At 35.4% G+C, this 22,520-nt stretch overlaps 1 protein-coding gene across 8 annotated transcripts in view; it reads right to left on the bottom strand.

Moving 5' to 3' along the window:
• Positions 1-22,520, bottom strand: part of YEATS2 (YEATS domain containing 2) — an 84,938-nt gene that overhangs the window by 49,248 nt on the left and 13,170 nt on the right. For all 8 annotated transcript variants that reach the window (XM_081138754.1, XM_081138757.1, XM_081138759.1 and 5 more), the window contains exons 2-7: positions 20,916-21,033; positions 17,045-17,142; positions 16,217-16,309; positions 12,557-12,802; positions 10,442-10,557; positions 749-910 (exon numbers count right to left, since the gene is read on the bottom strand). In XM_081138754.1, the coding sequence (XP_080994880.1) occupies positions 749-910; positions 10,442-10,557; positions 12,557-12,802; positions 16,217-16,309; positions 17,045-17,142; positions 20,916-21,015 (815 nt within the window). In that variant the 5' untranslated portion in view covers positions 21,016-21,033. The remainder of the gene's footprint in view (positions 1-748; positions 911-10,441; positions 10,558-12,556; positions 12,803-16,216; positions 16,310-17,044; positions 17,143-20,915; positions 21,034-22,520) is intronic.

Below are 22,520 nucleotides of genomic sequence, written 5' to 3'. Positions count from 1 at the left end.
ACTCATTCCAGAGGAAAAGTTTTCTCATAATGGATGTTAGAAATTCATATCCTTCTGGTAGTCATTTACATTTCCTCATTTGAAGCTAAATCAGTCTGCTACATTATGCTAAATTATGAAAAAAAAATTTAACTCAAACCTATATTAAATTTTCAATTACTGGATACTTAGAGGTAAGACACTTATACCACATAATCCAATGTCATTATTTTCACAAAGATCTAAAGTGATGTGATGGATGTCACCATATGAATCAGAATCTTGATTGCTACTTGACAGACATACGGTGAAGTACATATTCCTCACCCCAGACGCTCATAGTTATTCCTCCACTCTGGCAAAAACAAAATAAATCATGAATACTCTATTTGAAAGTGGCAATTTATTTGAAGGTACCTGGTAAGAGGACTTAAAAGATCATATGTTCACAATATGATCTTCCCCAAATAGTTACTATGATTTAAGAGGATAGAGAGGAACTTGTGTGAATGCTAATTGGACTGAAGAATTTTCAGTCAAAACCTAATTTGTAAAGGCAAGAAAAGGGAAAATTGATGGAAGAAAAAAAAAAGACTGGCAAACTGTTAATAATTGGTGTTGGGTACATGAGGGTTCAATATACTCTGTTAGCTTAAAAAAACAAAAAGGAAAGAAATTCAAGGGAGTGTTTTCAAGTTAAATCACTTTTCTTCCACGTCAATAAATCTGCACTTCTTAGGTTAAATAACTCACACTCAAGTATGCTCACCTAACTTCTACAAGGTCATTTGGTTTATAGCTGGGATGAAGGAAGAACCAAACTTTCTTGACAAAGTGATTAATGCTGGGTTCTCTACGAGACCCTCGGACATACACCATCCACTTGTGGGTTGATTGGTCATTTTCTTCTCTCTTATCAGGAGGTATATACCTAGAGGAGAAGAAAAAGAAACTGAATTATTTTTTTCCTTTCAAAGTCTAACAAAACAATTAACACCTACTTAAAACAAGATTAAAAATAAATTACAAAAAGAAAACTGGAAAATTCACAAGTATGTGGAGATTAAACAATATGCTACTGAACCACCACTGGGACAGAGGAAATCTAAAGAGAAATAAAAATATCTTGAGACACCTGAAAATGGAAATACAACACACCAAAACTTAAGGGATGCAGCAAAAGCAGTTCTAAGAAGGACGTTTATACTGATAAAAGCCTACATTAAGAAAAACGAAAGATCTCAAACAACCTAACTTTACACCCTAAGGAGCTAGAAAAAGTAAAACAAACTAAGCCCAAAGTTAGTAAAAGGAAGGAAATAACAAAGATCAGAGGAGACAAAAATGACAATAAAAAAAGAATGAAAAAATGCTCAACATCACCGGAGAGATGCAAATTAAAACCACAATGAGATATCACCTCACACTTGTAAGAATGGCTACCATCAACGAATCAACAAACAAGTACTGGCGAGGGTGTGGAGAAAAGAGAACTGTTAGTGCACTGTTAGTGGGAATGCAGACTGGTTCAGCCACTATGAAAAACAGTATGAAGTTTCCTCAAAAAATTGAAAATGAAACTGCCTTTTGACCCAGTGATCCCACTCCTGGGAATATATCCCAAGAGCCCTGAAACACTAATTTGAAAGAATATATGTATGCCTATGTTCATAGCAGCGTTATTAACAACAGCCAAGATCTTGAAACAGCTCAAGTGCGCATCAGTAAATGGGTAGATAAAAAAGCTGTGATACATGTACACAATGAAATACTATGCAGCCATAAAAAAGGAAATCTTACCTTTTGTGACAGCATGGATGGACCTGGGAATTACGCTAAGAAAATAAGCCAGTCAGAGAAAGACAAATACCACATGACCTCACTTACATGTGGAATCTAATGAACAAAATAAACTGACGAACAAAATAGAAGTAGAGGCATAGATACATGGAACAGACTGACAGCTGTCAGAAGGGAGGGGGAAGGGGAACACTGGATGAAAGAAGGTGAAGGGATTAGCCAAAGAACATATATGCATAAGTCATAGACACAGACAACAGTGTGGTGATGGCCAGAGGGAAGGAGGGGGGCTAGGTGGAAGTGGGCAAAGGGGCGGGGGAGGGGAAGATGAGGACTTTTATAATAATGTCAATGATAAAAATAAAGTAAAAAAGAAAGAAAAAATTAGGAGCTGTTTTTTGGAAAAGATAAACAAAATAGAAAAACCTTTAGCTACACTTACCAAGAAAAAAAGAGGACTCAAATAAATAAAATTACAAGTGAAACAGGAGATGTTGCAACTGATACCACATGAACGCAACGAATCATAAGAGATTATGAACAATTATATGCCAAAAAATTGGACAACCTAGAAGAAATGGATAAATTCCTAGAAACATACATCCTAGCAAGACTGAATCATGAAGAAATAGAAAATCGAAACAGAACAATTACTAACTAGTAAGGAGAATAAATCAGTAATCAAAAACGTCCCAACAAAGAAAATTCTAGGACCAGATGACTTAAAGGGGAAATTCTACCAAACACTTAAGGAAGAATTGATGCCAATACTTCTCAAACTCCTCCAAAAAACAGATTAGGAGAGAACGCTTAGAAACTCATTTTACAAAGCAACCAAAGCAAAACAAGCAAACTACAAGAAAAGAAAATTATAGGCCAATATCCCTAACAAACATAGATCCAAAAATCCTCAACAAAATATTAGCAAACAAGATGCAACAGTACATTAAGAGGATCATACACTATGATCAAATGGGATTTACTCCAGGCGTGCAAGGAAGGTTGACAGCCGTGGATCAATCGATGTGACACACCACACTCCTGAGATGAAGGATAAATCCCACGGTCATCTTAATAGGTGCCGCAAAGGCACATGATAAAACTCAACATCTATTCATGATAAAAACTCTCAGTGAACTGGCTGTAGAGAGAGCATCCCTCAATATAATGAAGGCCATATACAACAAGTCCACAGCTAATATATTCAATAGTGAAAACTAAAAGCTTTTCTCTAACATGAAGAACATGATACGGATGCCCACTTTCACCACTTTATTCAACATAGTACTGGAAGTCCTAGGAGAGCAATTAGGCAAGGAAAAGAAATAAAGGCAGATGAGAAAGGAAGAAGTAAAACTGTCTCCATTTGCATAAAACATGGTATTACATATAGAAAACCCTAAAGGCTCCCCCTCAAACTGTTAGAATTCATAAACAAATTCAGTAAAGTTACAGCACATAAAATCAACATAAAAAAATCAATTGTTTCTATACACTAACAATAATCTGTCAGAATGAGAAACTGAGATAATTATATTCACAACAGCATCAAAAACAAAATACTTAGCAATAAATTTTAACCAAGGAGGTGAAAGACCTGTACACTGAAAACTGTAACACTGATGAAAGAAACCAAAGAAGATACAAATAAATGGAAGGATATTCTGTGTTCATGAACTGGAAGAATTAATATTGTTAAAATGTCCATGCTACTTAAAGAGATCTACATATTCAATGCAATCCCTATCAAAATTCCAAGGGTATTTTTCACAGAAATAGAAAAAGCAATCCCCAAATCGCTATAGAAAGAAGAACAAAGCTGGAAACATCCCACCAACTGATTTCAAACTATATTACAAAGCTATAGTAATCAAAACAGTATGGTACTGGCATAAAAGACGCATAATCAATGGAACAGAATAGAGCCCAGAAATAAACCCATGCATATATGGTCAATTAATTTATGAAAAAGGAGCTAAGATATATAATGGGGAAAGGATAGTCTCAAAAAATGGTCTTGGAAAACTGGACAGCCATATGCAAAAGAATGAAACCCTATCTACACCATATACAAAAATCAAGTAAAAACAGATTAATGTCTTAAATTTATTACCTAAAACAAAAAACTCCTAAAAGAAAACATAGGGAGGAAGTGCCTTGACATTGGTCAGGGAAATGACTTTTTGGAATTAACACCAAAAGCCAAGGAAATAAAAGCAATAATGATTTTTAATTTGGGGGACTTCATCAAAGTAGAAAGCTTCTGCACAGGAAAGGAAATCAACAAAATACAAAAGCAACTTACAAACTAGGAAAAAATATTTGCAAATCATATATTTAATAAGGGGTAAATATTCAAGATAAGTAAAGGTCTCACAAAATCAGATTTAAACATAGGGGAACTGAATAGACATATTTCCAAAGAATTTACAAATGGTCAACAGGTGGTCAACATGAAAAGGTGGTCAACATCACCAAATGCAAATCAAAACCACAATGTGTTATCACCTCACACCTGTTAGAATGGCTACCATAAAAAAATACAAGAAATCACCTGAAACTAATACAAAATAATATTTAATGTAAACAGTAATTGAAAAATAAAATTTTTTAAAAATACAAGAAATAACAAGTGTTGATGAGAACACAGAGAAAGGGGAACCCTTGTACACTATTGGTGGGAATATAAATTGGTATAGCCATTATGGAAAACAGTATGGAGGTTCCTCAAAAAATTAAAAATAGAGAACTACCCCATTTTTGTGTGTACACACACACACACACACAAACACACACACACAGAGACAATAAAAACAGGATATTGAAGAGATCTCTACAGTCCCATGTTCACTGCAGCATTATTTACAATAGCCAAGACAAGGAAACTTAAGTGTCCATCCACAGACGAATAAATAAAAGATGTATATTATACACACACACACACACACACACACACACACACATACATACAACATATAATGGAATATTACTCAGTCAGGAAAGGAAGTCCTGTGTTTGTGACAACATGGATGGACCTTGAGAGCATTATGCTAAATGAAATAAGCCAGAAAGAGAAAAACAAATAGTGCATGGTATCACTTACACGTGGAATCTAAAAAAGAGTCAAACTCATAGAGTAGAAAAAAGGTTGCCAGGGCTGAGGGTTAGGGGTTGGGGAAAATACAGAAAGGCTGGTAAGAGGGTACTAACTTTCAGTTGTAACATAAGAGCTAATGTATAACATGGTGAACATAGTTGATAACATTGTATTATATAATTGAAATTCGCTAAGAGACAAGAACTCAAATGTTCACACACACACACACACAAAAATGATCGATATGTGAGGTGATGATAGGGTGTGAATTAACTTGATAAGAGGAACACTTTCAAAATGTATACATATATCAAATGATCACAATGTACACTTTAAATATCTTATACTTCTGTCAATTACATCTTAATAAAGCTGAAAATTTAATTATAAAAATTTAAATTGCAGCAAAATTTAAGAGCTATATCACCTAACCAAAGTCTTTGCAGTTAATCTTTTTCTTTCTTTTTTTGCTCTAAAATTTGTTTTGCTTTCTGATTATCAGTATGCAATTTTTTAAAAAATCAACCTTGCTTTTCCTACCAAGTGGGTACATGGTGTAGAAGTAAACGGATATGTTTTATTCTTGGGTTAGGGAACCTCTAGATTTTGGGTTGATTTCATACAGGTTTCAGGGTGCTAGAATTTTGACTCTCCTGGTTCTTATTCATTGCCACCAAGAATGTTGCAACTGGTTTGGCCTTTTAAAGCCAAAACAAGCCATTCCCTTAAGCTCTGCCCATGGTAAAACTAGTATCTTTAGCCTTCCATTTTGCAGTTCTGTTTTTATTTCATGAGGCCCCTTTATTACATGCTATTGGAAAATATGGTCATGGCCTTCTATACGGTCATCTGTGATACAGTTATCCTTAGTAATGCAGTGGGCCGCGTTGTCTAACCCTGTTCTTCAGGAGTCTTCTTGTCCAGTCTTGACTCTTTGCTCTTCCAAATACAAAAACTAGCCTGTGAATTTCATAAACCCTGTCGGGATTTTAATCAGAATATCTACATATCAATTTGAAGAGAAGTTGTATCTTTATAATATTGAGCCTTCCTATCCATGAACATGATATTATATTCTAGTTAGTTTTTTCATGTCTTTTAATAAAGTTTTTATAATTCTTCATGAAAGGCCAGCATGTTTTATTTATCGTATTTTTATTACTATAGCAATTATATCTTTTAAAATCATGTTTCTAATTTTGTGGCTGTCATACAGAAGCATTTCACTTCTGTGTTTGATATTATATTCAACAACCTTGCTAAGTTCTCTCATTAACACTAAAACTTTATCAAAAATTGTTTTAGATTTTTCTATATAGACAGCATCATCTGTTAATGACATTTTGTTTCTTATTTTCTAATCCATATACTTTTAATTTTTTAAATCTGACTATATTAGTTAGTATCTTCAAGAGCAATGTTGAATAGGTGTAGTGACACCAGGCATCTCTTGTCTTGTTTGTAATCCCAAAGGGAAGACTTTTAAGTTTACCACCGAGTATAATATATGCTGCAGGTGTTTTTTTTTTAATATACCTTTATTGATTTGAGAAAGGAAAAGAGAGGGAGAGAGAGTTGAAATATCAATGATGAGAGAGAGAGTGGTCATTGATCGGCTGCCTCCTACATGCACCCTACTGGGATCGAGCCCACAACTCGGGCATGTGCCCTGACCGGGAATTGAACCGCAATCTCCTGGATCCTAGGTTGATGTTCAACCACTGAGCCACGCTGCCTGGCTCCCCAAAAGATTTTGTATACAACTAGAATTATCTGTTCACTCAACCTGTAAAGCAATCTAAGCCAAATGGTTTGGTTTGGTTTTGTCAGAGGAATGTTTTAAAAATCAATAATTAAATTTACTTAGTAGTTGTAAGACTATTCGAAGTTTTCCTTTATCAAGTCACTTTAAGTTGTATTTTTCTAGGAATTCTCCATTTCATCTAAATTTTCAAATGCACTGGCATAAATACGTACATAATTTCTTATCTCTTTAATAGTGCAGCATCTACGTGTAGTTACATCTTTTTTCATTTCTAATATTTATTTGTGTCTTTTTCCTTACTTAATTTCTCCAGGTTTACGTATGCTGTTTATTTTTCCCCCTAATTTCTTTGTTTCCCTCACTGCATTATTTTGTCTAAGATGCTTAATTCATTAATTTTAAGCTTTTCTTCTACTATAGTCACTTAAGACTACAAACTTCCCTTTAACTATCCCTTTAGTGTTATCTCCAACTTTTGATTATTTAGTTCTGATTATTTTAATGTGATTTTTCATTGACTTATGAGTTGTTGGAAGTGTTTTGAATTTCCAGATATACAGAGATTTTCTAGTTATGCTATTGTCGTTGATTTTTTCTTACTATATCTTTATTGATTTCAGAGAGAAGAAGGGAGAGAGTTGAATCATCAATGATGAGAGAGTTGTCATTGATGGGCTGCCTCCTGCATGCCGACTGGGGAACGAGCCTGGAACCCAGGCATGTGCCCTGACTGAGAATTGAACGGCGATCTCCTGGATCCTAGGTCAACGCTCAACCACTGAGCCATGCCCGGCCAGGCTTGTCATTGATATTTAACTTTACTGCGCTAGTGTCAGAAAAAATATTCTGTATGATACAAGTCCTCTGTTGAAGCTTGCTTTATGGCTTACTACATAGACCATTTTCATAAATGTTCCTTGTAAGCTTAAAAAAAATATTTCTCTTTTTATTGTTTTATGTAATGTTCTATATTTTTATACTTTAGATCAAGCTTTGTTAAGTGATATTCCAATTTTTTATATTCATATAGGTAGTTTGCTTGATCTATCAATTACTGAGCGATGTATATTATGTCTCAGTATGGTAGTGCACTTCACAATTTCTGCTTGTGGTTCTATCAATTTTAAGACTATGTTATCATTTTAAGACTGTTATCAAGTGCATAGAAACTTAGAATTTTTTTATCTTCTTGGTGAACAGAATCTTTTATCATTATATAATAACTGTCTTTACCTCTAGGAATGTTTTTGGTCTTAAAGTCTATTTTGCCTGATATTAATAGCTACACTGGTTTTCTTTTGGTTATTATATGCTGGCTACAATTTGTTTATCTGCTTACTTTCTTTTCTTCTTTTTGTTTTTTCAGACTTTTTATAAGAGTCTATTTGAGCCCGGCTAGGCGTGACTCAGCAGTTGAGCGTCGACCCAGGATCCAGGTGATCGGGGTTCGATTCCTGGTCAGGGCACATGCCCCGGTTACAGGTTCAATCCCCAGTCGGGGGCGTGCAGGAGGCAGCTGATCAACGACTCTCTCATCACTGATGTTGCTATCTCTCTATCCCTCTCCTTTCCTCTCTCTGAAATCAATAAAGATATATTTTTTTTAAAAAAAAAAGTTTATTTGAGCCAAACGGAAGGCATATGCTGAGAATAAGATCCTATTTCCTTACTCTCAATCTTTCTGCATTTTGATGTTATTGATAAATAACAGAGACCTAAATTTTAAGTTATTTTATAACCTAAAAATATAACAATTACTATATTTAAACTAGTTAAATTCATATGCATTTTTATGACTGTTGATATATTTAGATTTGTTGTTACTAAATTATTTTATACTATTTGTCCTGATTTTTTCTCTTCTTCATATCCCTCCTCCTGTCCCTGCTTGCCTTTTTCTAGAATCAGGTTTTTTCCTTTTTTTCATTCAATTTCCACCCCTCCCCTTATGACTTTTAAAGTTTAAATCTCTGTATCTATTATTTTAGCTATTATCTTAGATATTCCAGCAAGCACTCTTAACAAAGGCTAAAGTAGATCCTTTACCCGTTTCCAGAACAAAAGATTTACAATTTTTGTGCCAATCATTCCCTTCTACTTAAAATTTATGATTAGCAGTATTTTAGTTCTAGCTTGCCTTTAAAAAACCTCAAAACCTATAAATTAGACATAATTGTTTGAAAATGTCAATGACTATTTCTCCCCAATCTTCTTGTGGCCTGGTGGGTCTATCTAGATTTCTAGTTTGGCGCTTTTCTGGGCTGATCTGCCCTGTACTATAGTTAAGACCCCAACTCTAATGCTTCACATGAACTATTTAGCCTCCTTAGCTGAATACATGCTAACTCTAAAATAATCTATAAAACCCGAAATCTAATTGCCTTAATCATATTTTATGCTTCTATTTAAATACTATTACATAGACCATTAAAAATCTTTGTTTTTAGTATCCTGAGATTGTTTTTTTTTTTTAAATATATCTTTATTGATTTCAGAGAGAGGAAAGGAGAGGGATAGAGAGATAGAAACATCAATGATGAGAGAGTCATTGATCGGCTGCAGCCCGCAACCCGGGCATGTATCCTGACCGGAATTTGAACCCTGATCGCCTGGATACTAGGTCGACGCTCAACCGCTGAGCCACGCCCGGCCGGGCTATCCTGAGATTTTTAATGTATACTTGTTTGTTATTAATGGTCCATTAACTGGGGCTTGGAAGATTTCTGCCCCCAGATAATTTTTATAATTCCAAATCCTTTAATAACTGAACGTGATTACAATTTCCATAAATATATTAATTTATTCATCATGCAAATATTTACTGAATACTGTAAGGTACAAACAAGTAAGACATAGTTCCTATCCAAAAGAGATTCCAGTCTGATTTGGGGAAAATGTACAAAAATAGGAAATGATTACATGAAAAAAAAGACAAGAGAAAAATGAAGAAAATATACTGAATGAGGTTGGAAAAGGGCAAATAAGATTTTGTGAAGAAATAACATTCTTCACTATTTAAAGATTTATGTCTTTATCCATTCCTACATGGCAAAAATGTTAACACTCCTACAATACAGCATGAGATTATAATGTCAAAGAGACAGCCCTTTAACTTGGAGGAATTCTGTTTTCAAGACCTGCTTTGCAACCTCCTGCTACATGTTAAAAACATCTCCATTTGGGAAACCAAAAATAAAGATTTTTAGTAACTACCTAAGGCCCCTAAGATTAAAACTAGGTGAGGCCCGGCCAGCATGGCTCAACTGTTGAGCATTGATCTAGGATCCAGGAGATCGAGGTTCAATTCCCAGTCAGGGCACATGCCCTGGCTGCGGGCTCGATCCCCAGGCAGGGGCTGCAGGAGGCTAGCCGATCAATGACTCTCTCATCATTGATGTTTCTGTCTCTCTCTCTCCCTCTCCTTTCCTCTCTCTGAAATCAATAAAGATATATTTAAAAAAAAAACAACACACACAAAAAAACACACAACTAGGTGAGAAGTCAAAAGTTCCTCCAAACTTATCCACACTTCCATGCTTGATAAAATACACCATTTCTGTAAAATCTCACGACTTACAAAATTTTTACCAAGCACAAGTTTACCCTATGTGAAAGATTAGCAGACACACTAAGGCAGTGTCTCAAGTCTCTGGATCTTACTTTACTTTTGAAACAACTAAGAGCTTGGAAAAAAGAATTCCTGAGCCCTCTATCTTCTGTAACACCACAATAAGAGTATGCCAGAGTTCTAGTAACATAAACAGATGACTGAAAATGAGACAATTCAACTCGATACTCACTTGGACACATTGCCCACTACTATTGTTTTCTTTACAAAAAGTCGTGAAGTCTCATCTCCTGTGAGATCAGCATTCCGCTGCTCTGTTTTATGGGAGCCAGTAATACTAGAAGTGTCCTGAAAGAAATTGTAATTTTCATTTTCAATTTGGACAATTTTCAATAGGCAGAAACTGTAAAATCATACAAGGTATGAATGAAATAACTCAAAATTACTTTAATTACAAAGTTCTCTGGCTTTATGGTACCTCAGAGCATTAAAGAACAATTTTACTCTGATTTTTGCATTAGTTGAGACAAAAAGTTTGCATACTATAATTCCACATCTGTGTGTTTAATAGGCATACACATTTGCTTTGTATATGCAAACTGGATGTGGAAGGATACATAAGAAACTATTACAATGGTTACCTCTGGAAAATGGGAATGGGGAAAGAGCTCAATGGGATTTACTTTCTTTTCAACCTTCTATATTACCAAAACATTTCAATGAGAAGTAATTTAAACACAATGGTTCAAGTTTGACTATGGAGACAGACTGTCAGGGTTTAAAATCCCGGTTCTTCCATTTAGCAGATGTGTAAGTTTGGGTAATTATTTCACTTCTCTCTCAATTTCCTAACCTATAAAATAAGGATAATAGTTTTTACCTCACATGATTATTTTGTACAGTTCTTAGAAAAGTGCCTGAAACACAGTAAGTACTAAATATTCGTAAGGACGTAAACATGAATACGTGTATTACATAAAAGATAATAAATTTCTAAATCCAATTACTAATACAACCTAAATTCTTTTTAATTATAAAAACATATACAGTTATTTTCCCAGAAATAATACTGAAGAAGACAAGTAAATCCAAACATTAAAGATTTCTGATTTTTGAGTGGTGGCATTATGAATGATTTTTCTATTCTTTTTTATTTTTCTGTAATTTAAATTTTTCAGCAATGAACACATGAATTTATAATCAGAACATTTTTTAAATTTCATTTTTATAAAAAATAAATTAAATCCTTGATGTTTCAGTATGTGGAAAGCAACCTTGAAATGTCCTCTATCACAGAACACCTAGCTGGAAAAGCTACTGGTCTCAATTCTTTTTTTTTTTTTTAATCCTCACCCGACGATATTTTTTCCATTGCTTTTCAGAGACACTGGAAGGGAAAGGGAGAGAAAGAGAGAGAGAAAGAAACACTGATGTGACAGAGTCATACAGATTGGTTGCCTCCCACACGTGCCTTAACCAGGGCTGGGGACAGAGCCTGCAACTGAGGTACATGCCCTTGGCTGGAATCGAACCCAGGACCCTTTAGTCTGAGGGCCAGTGCTCTAACTGAGCCAAACCAGCTAGAGAGATTGGTCTAATTTCTAAAGCCAAATATTGCCCTGGCTGATGTGGCTCAGATGGTTGGGCATAGTATTCTGTGCACCAAAAGGCTGCCAGTTTGATTCCCAGTCGGGGCACATGCCCGGGTTGCAGGCTCGATCCCCAATAGGAGGCGTGCAGGAGGCAGCTGATCAATGTTTCACTGTCACATCAATGTTTTTTCTCTCTCTCTCCCTTCCTCTCTCTTTAAAAAACACAAAAACCAATTATTAAAATAAATAAATAAAGCTAAATATTATACCAAGAAGTTCAGAGCAGCTTGAGATGGCAACTCCATGAACTGGCAGGATCAAAGAGCAATAAATGGTTTTCACTTCTACTTATTATTTGTCAAATTTTCTCATCAAAGCATTTAGTTTCAGAGGAAAATGCTTAAGAATCACTGTTCTTGAGAATAAACAAGACATAGTAGAAAGATGTTTGGCAAGAATACAGCTTTGCCAGATTCTCAAGGTTTCTTTCATATGTACGTGAATGGCACTAGGCATTGTGCCATACACAGGAGCACTGAATTTTAAAATCAGAAAGACTTAGGTTTAGCTCTCAGTTCTGATACTTATGGACAAATATAACTTTAATCTCATTGAGACTCAGTTTCCCCATCTCTAAAAGGGATATAATTAACTTATTTCCCCAGGTTCCTATGAAGGTTAAATGAAATAACATGTACATACTTTAATAAATACTAGTTCCCTTCTTTGGCTCCCTCCCAGCCATCCAACTATACCCTTCCAGTATTTCGACTTGGTCTCTGTTCCATGTTGTTTGAGAGTCTTTCCTCTATATCCATATTGCTGTTATTGTCTTTGTCAGATAAGAAGTCATTATGTTGAGATAAAGAATCACTTTCAGAATGATTGGCTGATGGTGTTTCTGATCTCTGATTGGCAGGAGATGATGACCTAGATGGTGATTCCAAAAATTTCTTGATGGCAGGATGATTAAAAACCATAGTATCACATGTCTTTGATCCCTGCAAAATCAAAAGCAATCAAAACAAACTTTAATTAAATTCACCAGAAGTAAGCAAAATTACCTATTTTAAGATCATGCTTAAAATCTTTCAAAATCTCTCCACACCCATAAAATGAAGTCCAAACTCCTTATTAACGTGGTCTGAACCAACAAAACAAGAAAGTGATAAATAACTATGCAACGGTCCTAACACTAATGGCTAAAGATACAAGTCCTCTGAAGGTAAATGAAAAATAAAGGTAAATACATAGTAACATATGGAAAACAAAATTTGACTTTAAAAAAATATGTTTCAGCCCTGGCTGGTAGCTCAGTTAGTTAGAGCATTGTCCCAATAAGCCAAGGTTTCCGGCTCAATCCACAGTCAGGACACATACAAGAAGCAACCAATAAAAGCATAAATAAGTGCAATAACAAATTGATGTTTCTCCCTCTCTTTCAAATGAATAAAAAAAAAAGTTTCACATTGCTTTACAAAAACACAACAGCTCTGAATAAAACATTTCTGTAAGAAATGCAAAAATAAAAAACATATGCATATGTTAAATGGTTCCCACATAGGAGGAAAATGTAGTATAGAATGCTTTAAAATGATTAATACTGACACAAAGTTTGCCCTCAGTTCAATACTGAAGCCTAGGGTATTTTTCTGTATCTTGTTACTCTCATACAAAACACAGTGTGTTCTGTTATATGTGATACACTGTAGCTACGCTCCTAGGAAGCCCATCTTATAAAAATTGTGCTATTAAAATATTTGTTTTAGAAAAAGGAGCCAGAGACTATAGTGTTTCAGAGTCAAAGCAACAAAGTTATTAAATTTCAAGAATAAAAGTATCTTTCAGAGCTACGAATGTATTCTGTTACAACAAACTAAAAACAATAGCAGATCATAATAGACAAAAATATACCTAAATATCATTGAATACATCCTAGTCAGAATATAATAAGATTTTTTAAAGTGCATTTCTAGACCACAAAATAGCACAACTGAAAACTGCTAACAGTAAAAGAAAGAAAAGGAACAAAATGTTAAATGAATAACCAGCTCTTCAGAATAGCTACAGTCCTACATCATGCAACCACTAGATCACGATGTCCATCTTGTTGAATCCAATGCAAGCCATATAACAAATGACAGCAGAATCTGCTCTGGGATAAATAGTGTCTTCCGAAAATTCATGTCCACCCTAAACCTGTGAATGTGCCTTGGAAATAGGATCTTTGCAGATACACTCAAGTGAAGATGAAGTCATTTGGATTAGGGTAGGCCCTAATCCAAATGACTAATGCTTTTTAAGAGGGAAACTTGAACATAAAGAGAAGATACACAGAAGGAAAATATCCATGTGAATACAGAGGCAGCAATTATAGTGATGCAGCTACAAACCAAGAACACCAAGGATTGCCAGCAACCAGCAGAAGCTAGGAGGGGGCTTCGAAGGATTCTTCCCTAGAGCCTTCAGAGACTATGTCCCAGCCAACACCTTGATTTTGGACTGCTGGGCTCCAAAATCATGATAATAAATTACTATTGTTTAAAGCCAACAAAGCTTGTGGTAATTTGTTACGGTAGCTGCAGAAAAATAGTTCAGACTCTAATGGTTTATGGAAACTTCTGCAATAGAAGAAACAACTATCTACCATCTAAAATTAAACTCAAACAATACTCCAGGTTTCTCTAATACAACATCAGGAGTATCACCAATACCAGGCACCCTAAAGCTCCACAGGATGACATAAATGCCTAAATATAAAAGGTACCTCTTTCCGTAACAACCATATGGAACAATGCAAAGCAGTATTCTATCATACCTCCCCCCATTCTCACAGAGCCAGTACCGTTCAAAAGATTTACCTTTCTAATGGGAAAACTTTAAAAAAATTTTTAAAAAGAAAGAACAACAAAGTACGCCGAAATTATCAAAATGTCGAACAGTCTGTTCTGTTTCCGTTCAATCCTATCCCCATTCTTTATAACTGGAGCGATCTAGTGGTAACCACAGTAACCAAATGATTACACTACTATCACTAACAGTAGGGCAACCTGATTACTACGTTTCCTGAGGTAAAACAACATGAGGTATATAGCATCACCTATGAAGTATTATTGCCAAAAAGATTTAAGCTTAATCTAATCAAATCTTTAGACTTTTGAGTTTACAGAAAAATAGAGGGAATGAAGGAATAACCCAAGGGAAAAAATAAATTCAAAATGTGGGACATTCTACAAAATAAATGCTCTGTTCTCTTCAAATAAGTCAATATCCTGGGGTAAAAGTAGGTGGGGGAATGGTCTATATAAAATGAAACTAGAGAAACAAAATAGCCAAATATAGCTATGAACCTTGATGGGATCCTTGTTTAAAAAAACAAAACAAAGAAACAAAAAACAAAAAAACCCAAAAACCAGCTTTAAAAGATATTTTGGGGGACAACTGGGAAAATCTGAATAGGGACTGGTTAACAGACATTAGCGAATCATTCTTAGGTACTGTGACTACATAGAAGAATGGCCTTTAGGAAGCATGTAATTAAATATTTAGGGGTGGCCCGGCCAGGCGTGGCTCAGCTGTTGAGTGTTGACCTAAGATCCAGGAGATGGAGGTTCAATTCCCAGTCAGGGCACATGCCTGGGTTTTGGGCTCAATCCCAGCAGGGGGTGTGCAGGAGGCAGCCGATCAATGACAACTCTCTCATCATTAATGTTTCTATCTCTCTCCCTCTCTCTTTTTGAAGTCAATAAAGATATATTAAAAAAAAAAAAAAAAATTTTTTTAAATAAACAAACAAACATTTAGGGGTGAAGCATCACGATGCCTGGAACGTATTTTCAAATGTTTTAGAGAAAAATAAAATAGACAAAGCAAATATGGCAAAATGTTACAATTGTTCATTCTAAGTGATGCATTACCAAGTGATTATTTAACTTTTTCTGCATGTCTGAAATTTTTCATAAAAAGTAAAAGGGAGAAAAATCAGGGCTGCTTGAACAGGGAAAATCTACTGAAACAAAAAAAATTACCATTCATTAGCAGTAAAAGGTCAAAAGGAAAATGAATCAATCTAAAACTTGCTCCAAAGCCAACCATAATCAAATGAAGAGGAATTAGGCAAGTTATTCTTGTATCTGCAAAGCCTAACAACACTGCTGAATATTAGTGGGAGAGGGCTTAAGGAAAAAGAAACAACGTTACTTAGGATTATCAACAATGTAGAGAGGTATAATTAAAGGATTATGGTTGAACACAATAAGTTTATGTACATTCCCAGGAAAGTAGGCTAGGCTTCTTCAATTCTAAAAGTCAACATAAGAAATGTTGCAAAGGCAGGAATTCCGTATCAACACTAATTTCCCCTTCATACAACACACATGGGTGGCCAGAAATGACTGCATATGAGGAACAGTTACCTCAGAAACTTTTAGAAGTCCTGCAGAAGCATAGTAGTTTGCGACAATGCAGGCACGAAGCTTATCCATCATCCTTCTTGCCTCAATCAGTCGCTAAAAACAAATGTCAACTCATTACTTTAAAAAATGGAAATGACAGGACAGATATACAAATAATTCATAAAATAAGAAATGCAAATGACCAAAAAAGCTCAACCTCTCTAACAATCAAAGACAAATAAAAATGACCATTTTCCACCTATCAGGTTGGCAAAAGATCTAAAAGAATGACAAAACCCAATGTTTTTACAAGAGTACAGACAATTAATATGTGTATTCATGTGTACACATGCACTGTCATTAAAATGTCCACAAAGATTTGAACACAAGAGGGAAGAAGAATTATATTTTGGGAAGAAATTTCAGGTAATTTTTTTCCCTTATCTTTTCCTGTAATTTCATTAAAAAAAGAAAAGAAAAACAACATGTCCTTTTTCCAAAAATGAGAAAGCTCTTTAAAAAAAAACAAAAACAGCAAAGGGGAAAAACAAACCACAATTCTGTCTCAATAGATTTTTTTCCAAGTCATGATGTATACATTTTTTTCCAATAGCTTTGGTGTGTGTGTGTGTGTGTGTCTCCCAGGCGTCTTTATTTAAGATCAAAGTGATAGGTGATGTGGGGATGAAAATCAAAAGCATCACTGAACTTCACCTTCCCTCCAACCAGTTCCCCAAGCTCCTGCCCCCACCCCGTTTGTGCTCTCAATTCTGTAGTGAAGGAAGAACTTAATCCCAGAGCCCTAGGACAAAAAAACTTTGTTTTTTTAAAAATTTATCATCATTATACCTGGTCAATGACTTCAATTTCATGTTCCTTATTCTTCATTTCAAGTGCAAATTGCTCCTTGATAATAGTTTCAATCTTCTGCACAGCAGCATCTCGAGCTACACAAAGAACATAAAATAACCCATGGTCTGCTTAATTGGTGGTTGTCTTGACTTAAGTAAGCAAGCAAAATAGAAACCCAGGAAACAGTAACTCAGAAGTGGAGAAACCTAGTAGCCATCACCTTAACCAATAATGAAATTTAACATCGCTAATACTGGGGCAAACTGACCTCGCATGTTTTCTGGTATGATGTACTGAGAAGACTACATCACTCTGGTATTCCTGCCAAAGAAGCTGGATCTAATCACAGAGACATCAGACAAACCTAAACTGAAGGACTTTCTACAAAATAACTGGCCTATATAATTCAAACATTACTATGCAAATATTAAAATCAAAGAAAGTTGAGGAGATTAAAAGAGACTGAAGAGATATGACAACTAAATGCATTGTGTGATCCCGGACTGGATCCTGGAGACAGAGAGATAGTTATAAATGCAATACTGGGATAACTTGTAAAACTTGAAACATGGACCACAGATTAGATAATGTGATAAAGGTTTAAATTTCCTGCTTTTGATAATTCTACTGTGGTTACATAAGAAAATGTCCTTTTTTTATATACCTTTATTGATTTCAGAGAGAGGAATGGAGAGAGAGAGGGAAACATCAATGATGAGAGAGTCGTTGACCAGCTGCCTCCTGCACACCCCTCACTGGGGATCGAACCCACAACCCAGGCATGTGCCCTGACTGGGAATCGAACCGCTATCTCCTGGATCCTAGGTCGACACTCAAGTGCTGAGCCATGCCAGGCCGGGCGAGAATGTCCTTAGAAAATACACAGAAGTGTTTACATGTGTCCAATTTATTTCCCAATGATTTAGAAAGGATGATGTCCATGTCCATCTGTGCTCCTGTGTATGCAAGCACTTGCACTTGGAGGTGAGGGAGAGTGATAAACCAAAGGAGGCAAAATGTAAACAGCTAATCAATCTTGACAAAAAACATATGGGTACTTCTTGAAATTTTCCTGTTGATATTACATCAAAATAGAATTAGCAAAAAAATTAAAAGAAACCCATGAAGAGTCTGAGAGAAATATTTGATGACTTAGGAGAAAGGAAGTAAAGAATTAGCCCGGCCAGGTGTGGCTCAGTGGTTGAGCATCGACCTAGGATCCAGGAGATTGCGGTTCGATTACCAGTCAGGGCACATGCTCAGACTGTGGGCTCAATACCCAGTAGGGGACGTGCAGGAGGCAGCCGATCAATGACTATCATTGATGTTTCTATCTCTTTCTCTCCTTCCTTCCTCTCTGAAATCAATAAAGATCTATTTTTTAAAAAAAAGAAAGTAAAGAATTAGCTAGAGCAATAACATGAGAGCTGTTTATAAGAACACAGGAAATTTCCTTCTGTAGAGAAGGATCTAGCAAGTAATTCAGCAGTTTCTGATCACAACTACCCAAAGGAATGAGTAAAGAAAGAATTCAAAAGGAAAGAAAATGCCTCTGAAGGTGACAGGATTTAGAGGATGACTACTCGAAGTAATATGCAACTCAGCGTTAAAAATATCGGAATATAAAATGTAGCTTAATACAAGAGAATTTGAAAAAAAGAAGAGCCAAATTACTACTTGAACAACCTGAGATTTTTGCAAAATAATCTGTATGTGTAAGATGGGGAAAAAAAATCAACACCCATGCTCTGGAGTATATGAAAAACTGCAGAGAAAATGTGGACCCTTTGATCACCCAGGTCACTTTTTCCCTATAAAATATGCCATTAGATTGGCAATTTAAAACCAGTAATGGTATAAACACTCTTGTATATATGTCTACATATCTACAGAGGCAAATGACTGATTTTTCTCATATTTGAGGTAAAGAATATTTTCTAGTATTACTGTATATAACCTTCTTTATACAAACCTTATATACAGAAATCAACAGATACACTTATGAGACAATGATCACTGAAGGTCATTTTATCATAAGCTTCTCAAAAAGAAACTACTCTAAATTGTCTCTTTCATGGAATAAGTAAAAACCAAAACAAACAACACAAAACAATACAGGCAAAGGAAGCATCCTACCAAATCTACTTCGAGAAAAAATTCTGAAAAATAAAAATATGATTGGGAATTAGGCAGGAGTTGGATACCAAGAGGAAGAATAGCAAATCTTACTCAATAACAAAAATTGTCCCTGCTTAGGATGTTTGGGAACTTAAGTTAGATTTAAACTGACTTACGATATTTACCAAAACATTCAGTTTTCCCTATTCTTGTTTTTATTTTATTTTTTTATACCTTTATTGATTTCAGAGAGAGGAAGGGAGGGGGAGAGAGTGAGTTGAAACATCAATGATGACAGAGTCATCATTGATCAGCTGCCTCCTGCACACCCGATTGCGGATTGAGCCCGCAACCCGGGCATCTGCCCTGACGGGGAAGCCAACCGCGATCTCCTGGATCCTAGGTCGATGTTCAACCGCTGAGCCATGCCCAGCCAGGCTCTTGTTTTTATTTTAAAGAAGTTATGCCACCCGGCCGGACTGGCTCAGTTGGCTGAGTGCTATCCCATGAACCGAAAGGTCACTGGTTTGATTCCTGGTCAGGGCACATGACTGGGTTGTGGGCTCAGTCCCCAGTAGGGGGCATGCAGGAGGCAGCCGATAATTGTTTCTCTCACACTGATATTTCTCTCCCTCCCTCTTCCACTCTCTCTAAAATCAATAAAAACATATATTTTTTAAAGAGTTATGCCATGTGATACATTTGAGTTTCATGATACTTTCACATTTGGCTCTTTTCTGAAAGGAAACATTTCCTTATAAATAAAATTGCAACTGAATGGGGGGGGTGATTTTTAGTGAAATCTTTTCATTATTTGAAATTAGATTTGATAATTTTCAGTCCACAAAGATTTCGGGGGGGCGAGGGGGGGGCGGGTACAGTATGACTTCATTGCACTTACAGAGACAGGAATTTTCCTTACTACTTAAAGTCTAGGGGTCCTCATCTTTGTGGAGCAGCAACACCTTTTCTATGACTTTGATGCCTTCATAACTAAGTTATAAGCATTAACTTATATAGATTTAAATGAATAAAGTTCAGTAATTTGTTTTAAAAACTCAAATTTAGCTCCTTTTTTTGAAATAGCTTAAAACATCAATTAAGACACTTAATTGATGATCTGCTCTTCAACCAATTACATGATTTTAAGCAAGCAATTTAACGCTCTTGAGCCTTAACTACTAGCCCCTATGTGCAGCAGTAAACTAGATCAGTATCCCCCAAATTTCCACCATTCATATACCACCTTCAAGATATCTACCACATCTGAGAATCATGTGAAACATCTAATTAAAACAATAACATTTTAAAATAATTTTAGCCTTGTCCTTAGCAACAGTAATCGTGAAACTACAAGCCTCATGAGACCATCATCCTTTCTGTAGACATTAAAATAATAATTATTAATATAAAAAAAACTGACCCCATGTACCACCTATAATCATCTCACATGATACCACACTGTAGTAGATATATCATAAGACTTAATGATTATACCTAACATACAATGATAACTAAAGTTCAGGGCCTGTCTCATTACTGATGCTTTGACTGTCTACCTGACTATTCCTCTTTTATGCCACATATGGTGTATTACTATTAAACAGAACACTTAGTTAATCCCTCTCACAAACCTCTTCGAATAATACACAACAGTGGAAATGCAGTTCATTTTAACACCTATAAATCTCATAGGGAGGCATATGCCAACAAAGAAATACATAATTTCCGAAGGTAGGTGAATTTCTACCTGAATTCTCAATTGCTTTATGCCGCTTATTTGGAAGGGCCACAGATACATCCTCGTAATCAGGGTCAGTTTCTTTGATTGTTCGCTTGATTCCAGACATGATGACATCTGTTCTTCACTGTGAAACAATAATTAATAACACAGCTTGATACTAGTTCTTATAAATATACGTGTACACACATTCAAAGGGAATAGATACTGACACTTAAAAGTCTGTAAATACATACACATCTTTTTTAAAGCCAAAAGCACAGCTAACTTCAAAAGTTTACTAAAAAAATAAAATTAAAAAATCATCATCCTTATCATCATCTGTTACAAAGCATGGGGTTCCTTTCAAGAGAAAATCCTTTTACAAGGCAGCACATTGTTCAGGCTTTTCAAAAGGGCCAGGCTTTCACAGAAAGGCCATGATAAGGAAAAGGAAAGGAAAGAAACCAGACTTTAATGAAAACATGGGAAGCCCACAAAGAATCTTGGAATTCACAATGCACCAAGTATATTACAAAATATGAGCAATACAGTTAAAGTCTTGATAAATAATTTATTATACAAATAATCTCGGGTTCTTACATAGTATCTGCTACAGAACAGACACTCAATAAATACTGTTACTAATTATTTATTATTACTCATAATAAAACTGTATAGACATATTAAAATCCAATAAATCTTCTAGATCTGCACTGTCCTGATACATTAGCCACAACCTATATGTGGTTATTTAAAGTTAACTACAATTAAAACTTAAAATTCAGTTTTGTTCTGCATTTCAATATTTCACATTTCAGAACCAGACACATTTCAAGTACTCAATAGTCATCAGTGGCTACTAGCTACTATATTGGACAGCATAGACATGGAACATTTATATAATTACAAGAAGTTCTACTGGACGCTGCTTCTCTTCCAAACTGTTTCATTGAGCACTTACTAACATTTCATAAGTCAATGTAGGCTATTGCTGCCCAGACCAGCACTGTCCAAAAGAAATATAATATGAGCCACAAACAAATTTAATATCTTCTAGCAGCCACATTTATTTATTTTAAAGACAGAGACACTGATTTGTTGTTCTACTTATTTATGCATTCCTTGGTTGATTCTTGTATGCGCCCTGACTGGGGGTCCAACCCACAACCTTGATGAATCAGGACGATGCTCTAACCAACTGAGCTACTTGGCCAGGGCCTAGCAGCCACATTTAAAAGAGGAAAAAGAAATGGGTGAAATTAATTTTAATAATATATTTTATTCAACCAATAGACCCAAAATATTATCATTCCAGCAATGTAATCAATATAAACAAATTAGCAATGAAATATTTTACATTCTTATCTTTGTATTAAGTCTTTAAAATCCAGTGTGTATTTTAGACTTAGAGCACATCTCAATTTGGACTAGCCGCATTTCAAAGGCTCAATAACCATCCGTGGCTAGTGACTCCCTTATTGGGCAACAAGCATCCATGCAGGGTAGTTACATGAGTTGCCCCTTAGAGCATTAATCTATGACATAGAAAGACAAAAAGAGTTCTCTGATTTCCAAACCTCTGCTCTATCACTAACAGAGATTATGTACCTAACCAAAGGCAAAATAACAATG

Source organism: Miniopterus schreibersii (assembly GCF_964146895.1).
Source record: "Miniopterus schreibersii genome assembly, chromosome: 5".
In the NCBI taxonomy this organism is placed as follows: Eukaryota; Metazoa; Chordata; class Mammalia; order Chiroptera; family Miniopteridae; genus Miniopterus; species Miniopterus schreibersii.
Note: the sequence above shows the minus strand (reverse complement) of the source record. Positions and strands in the feature narration are given on the sequence as shown.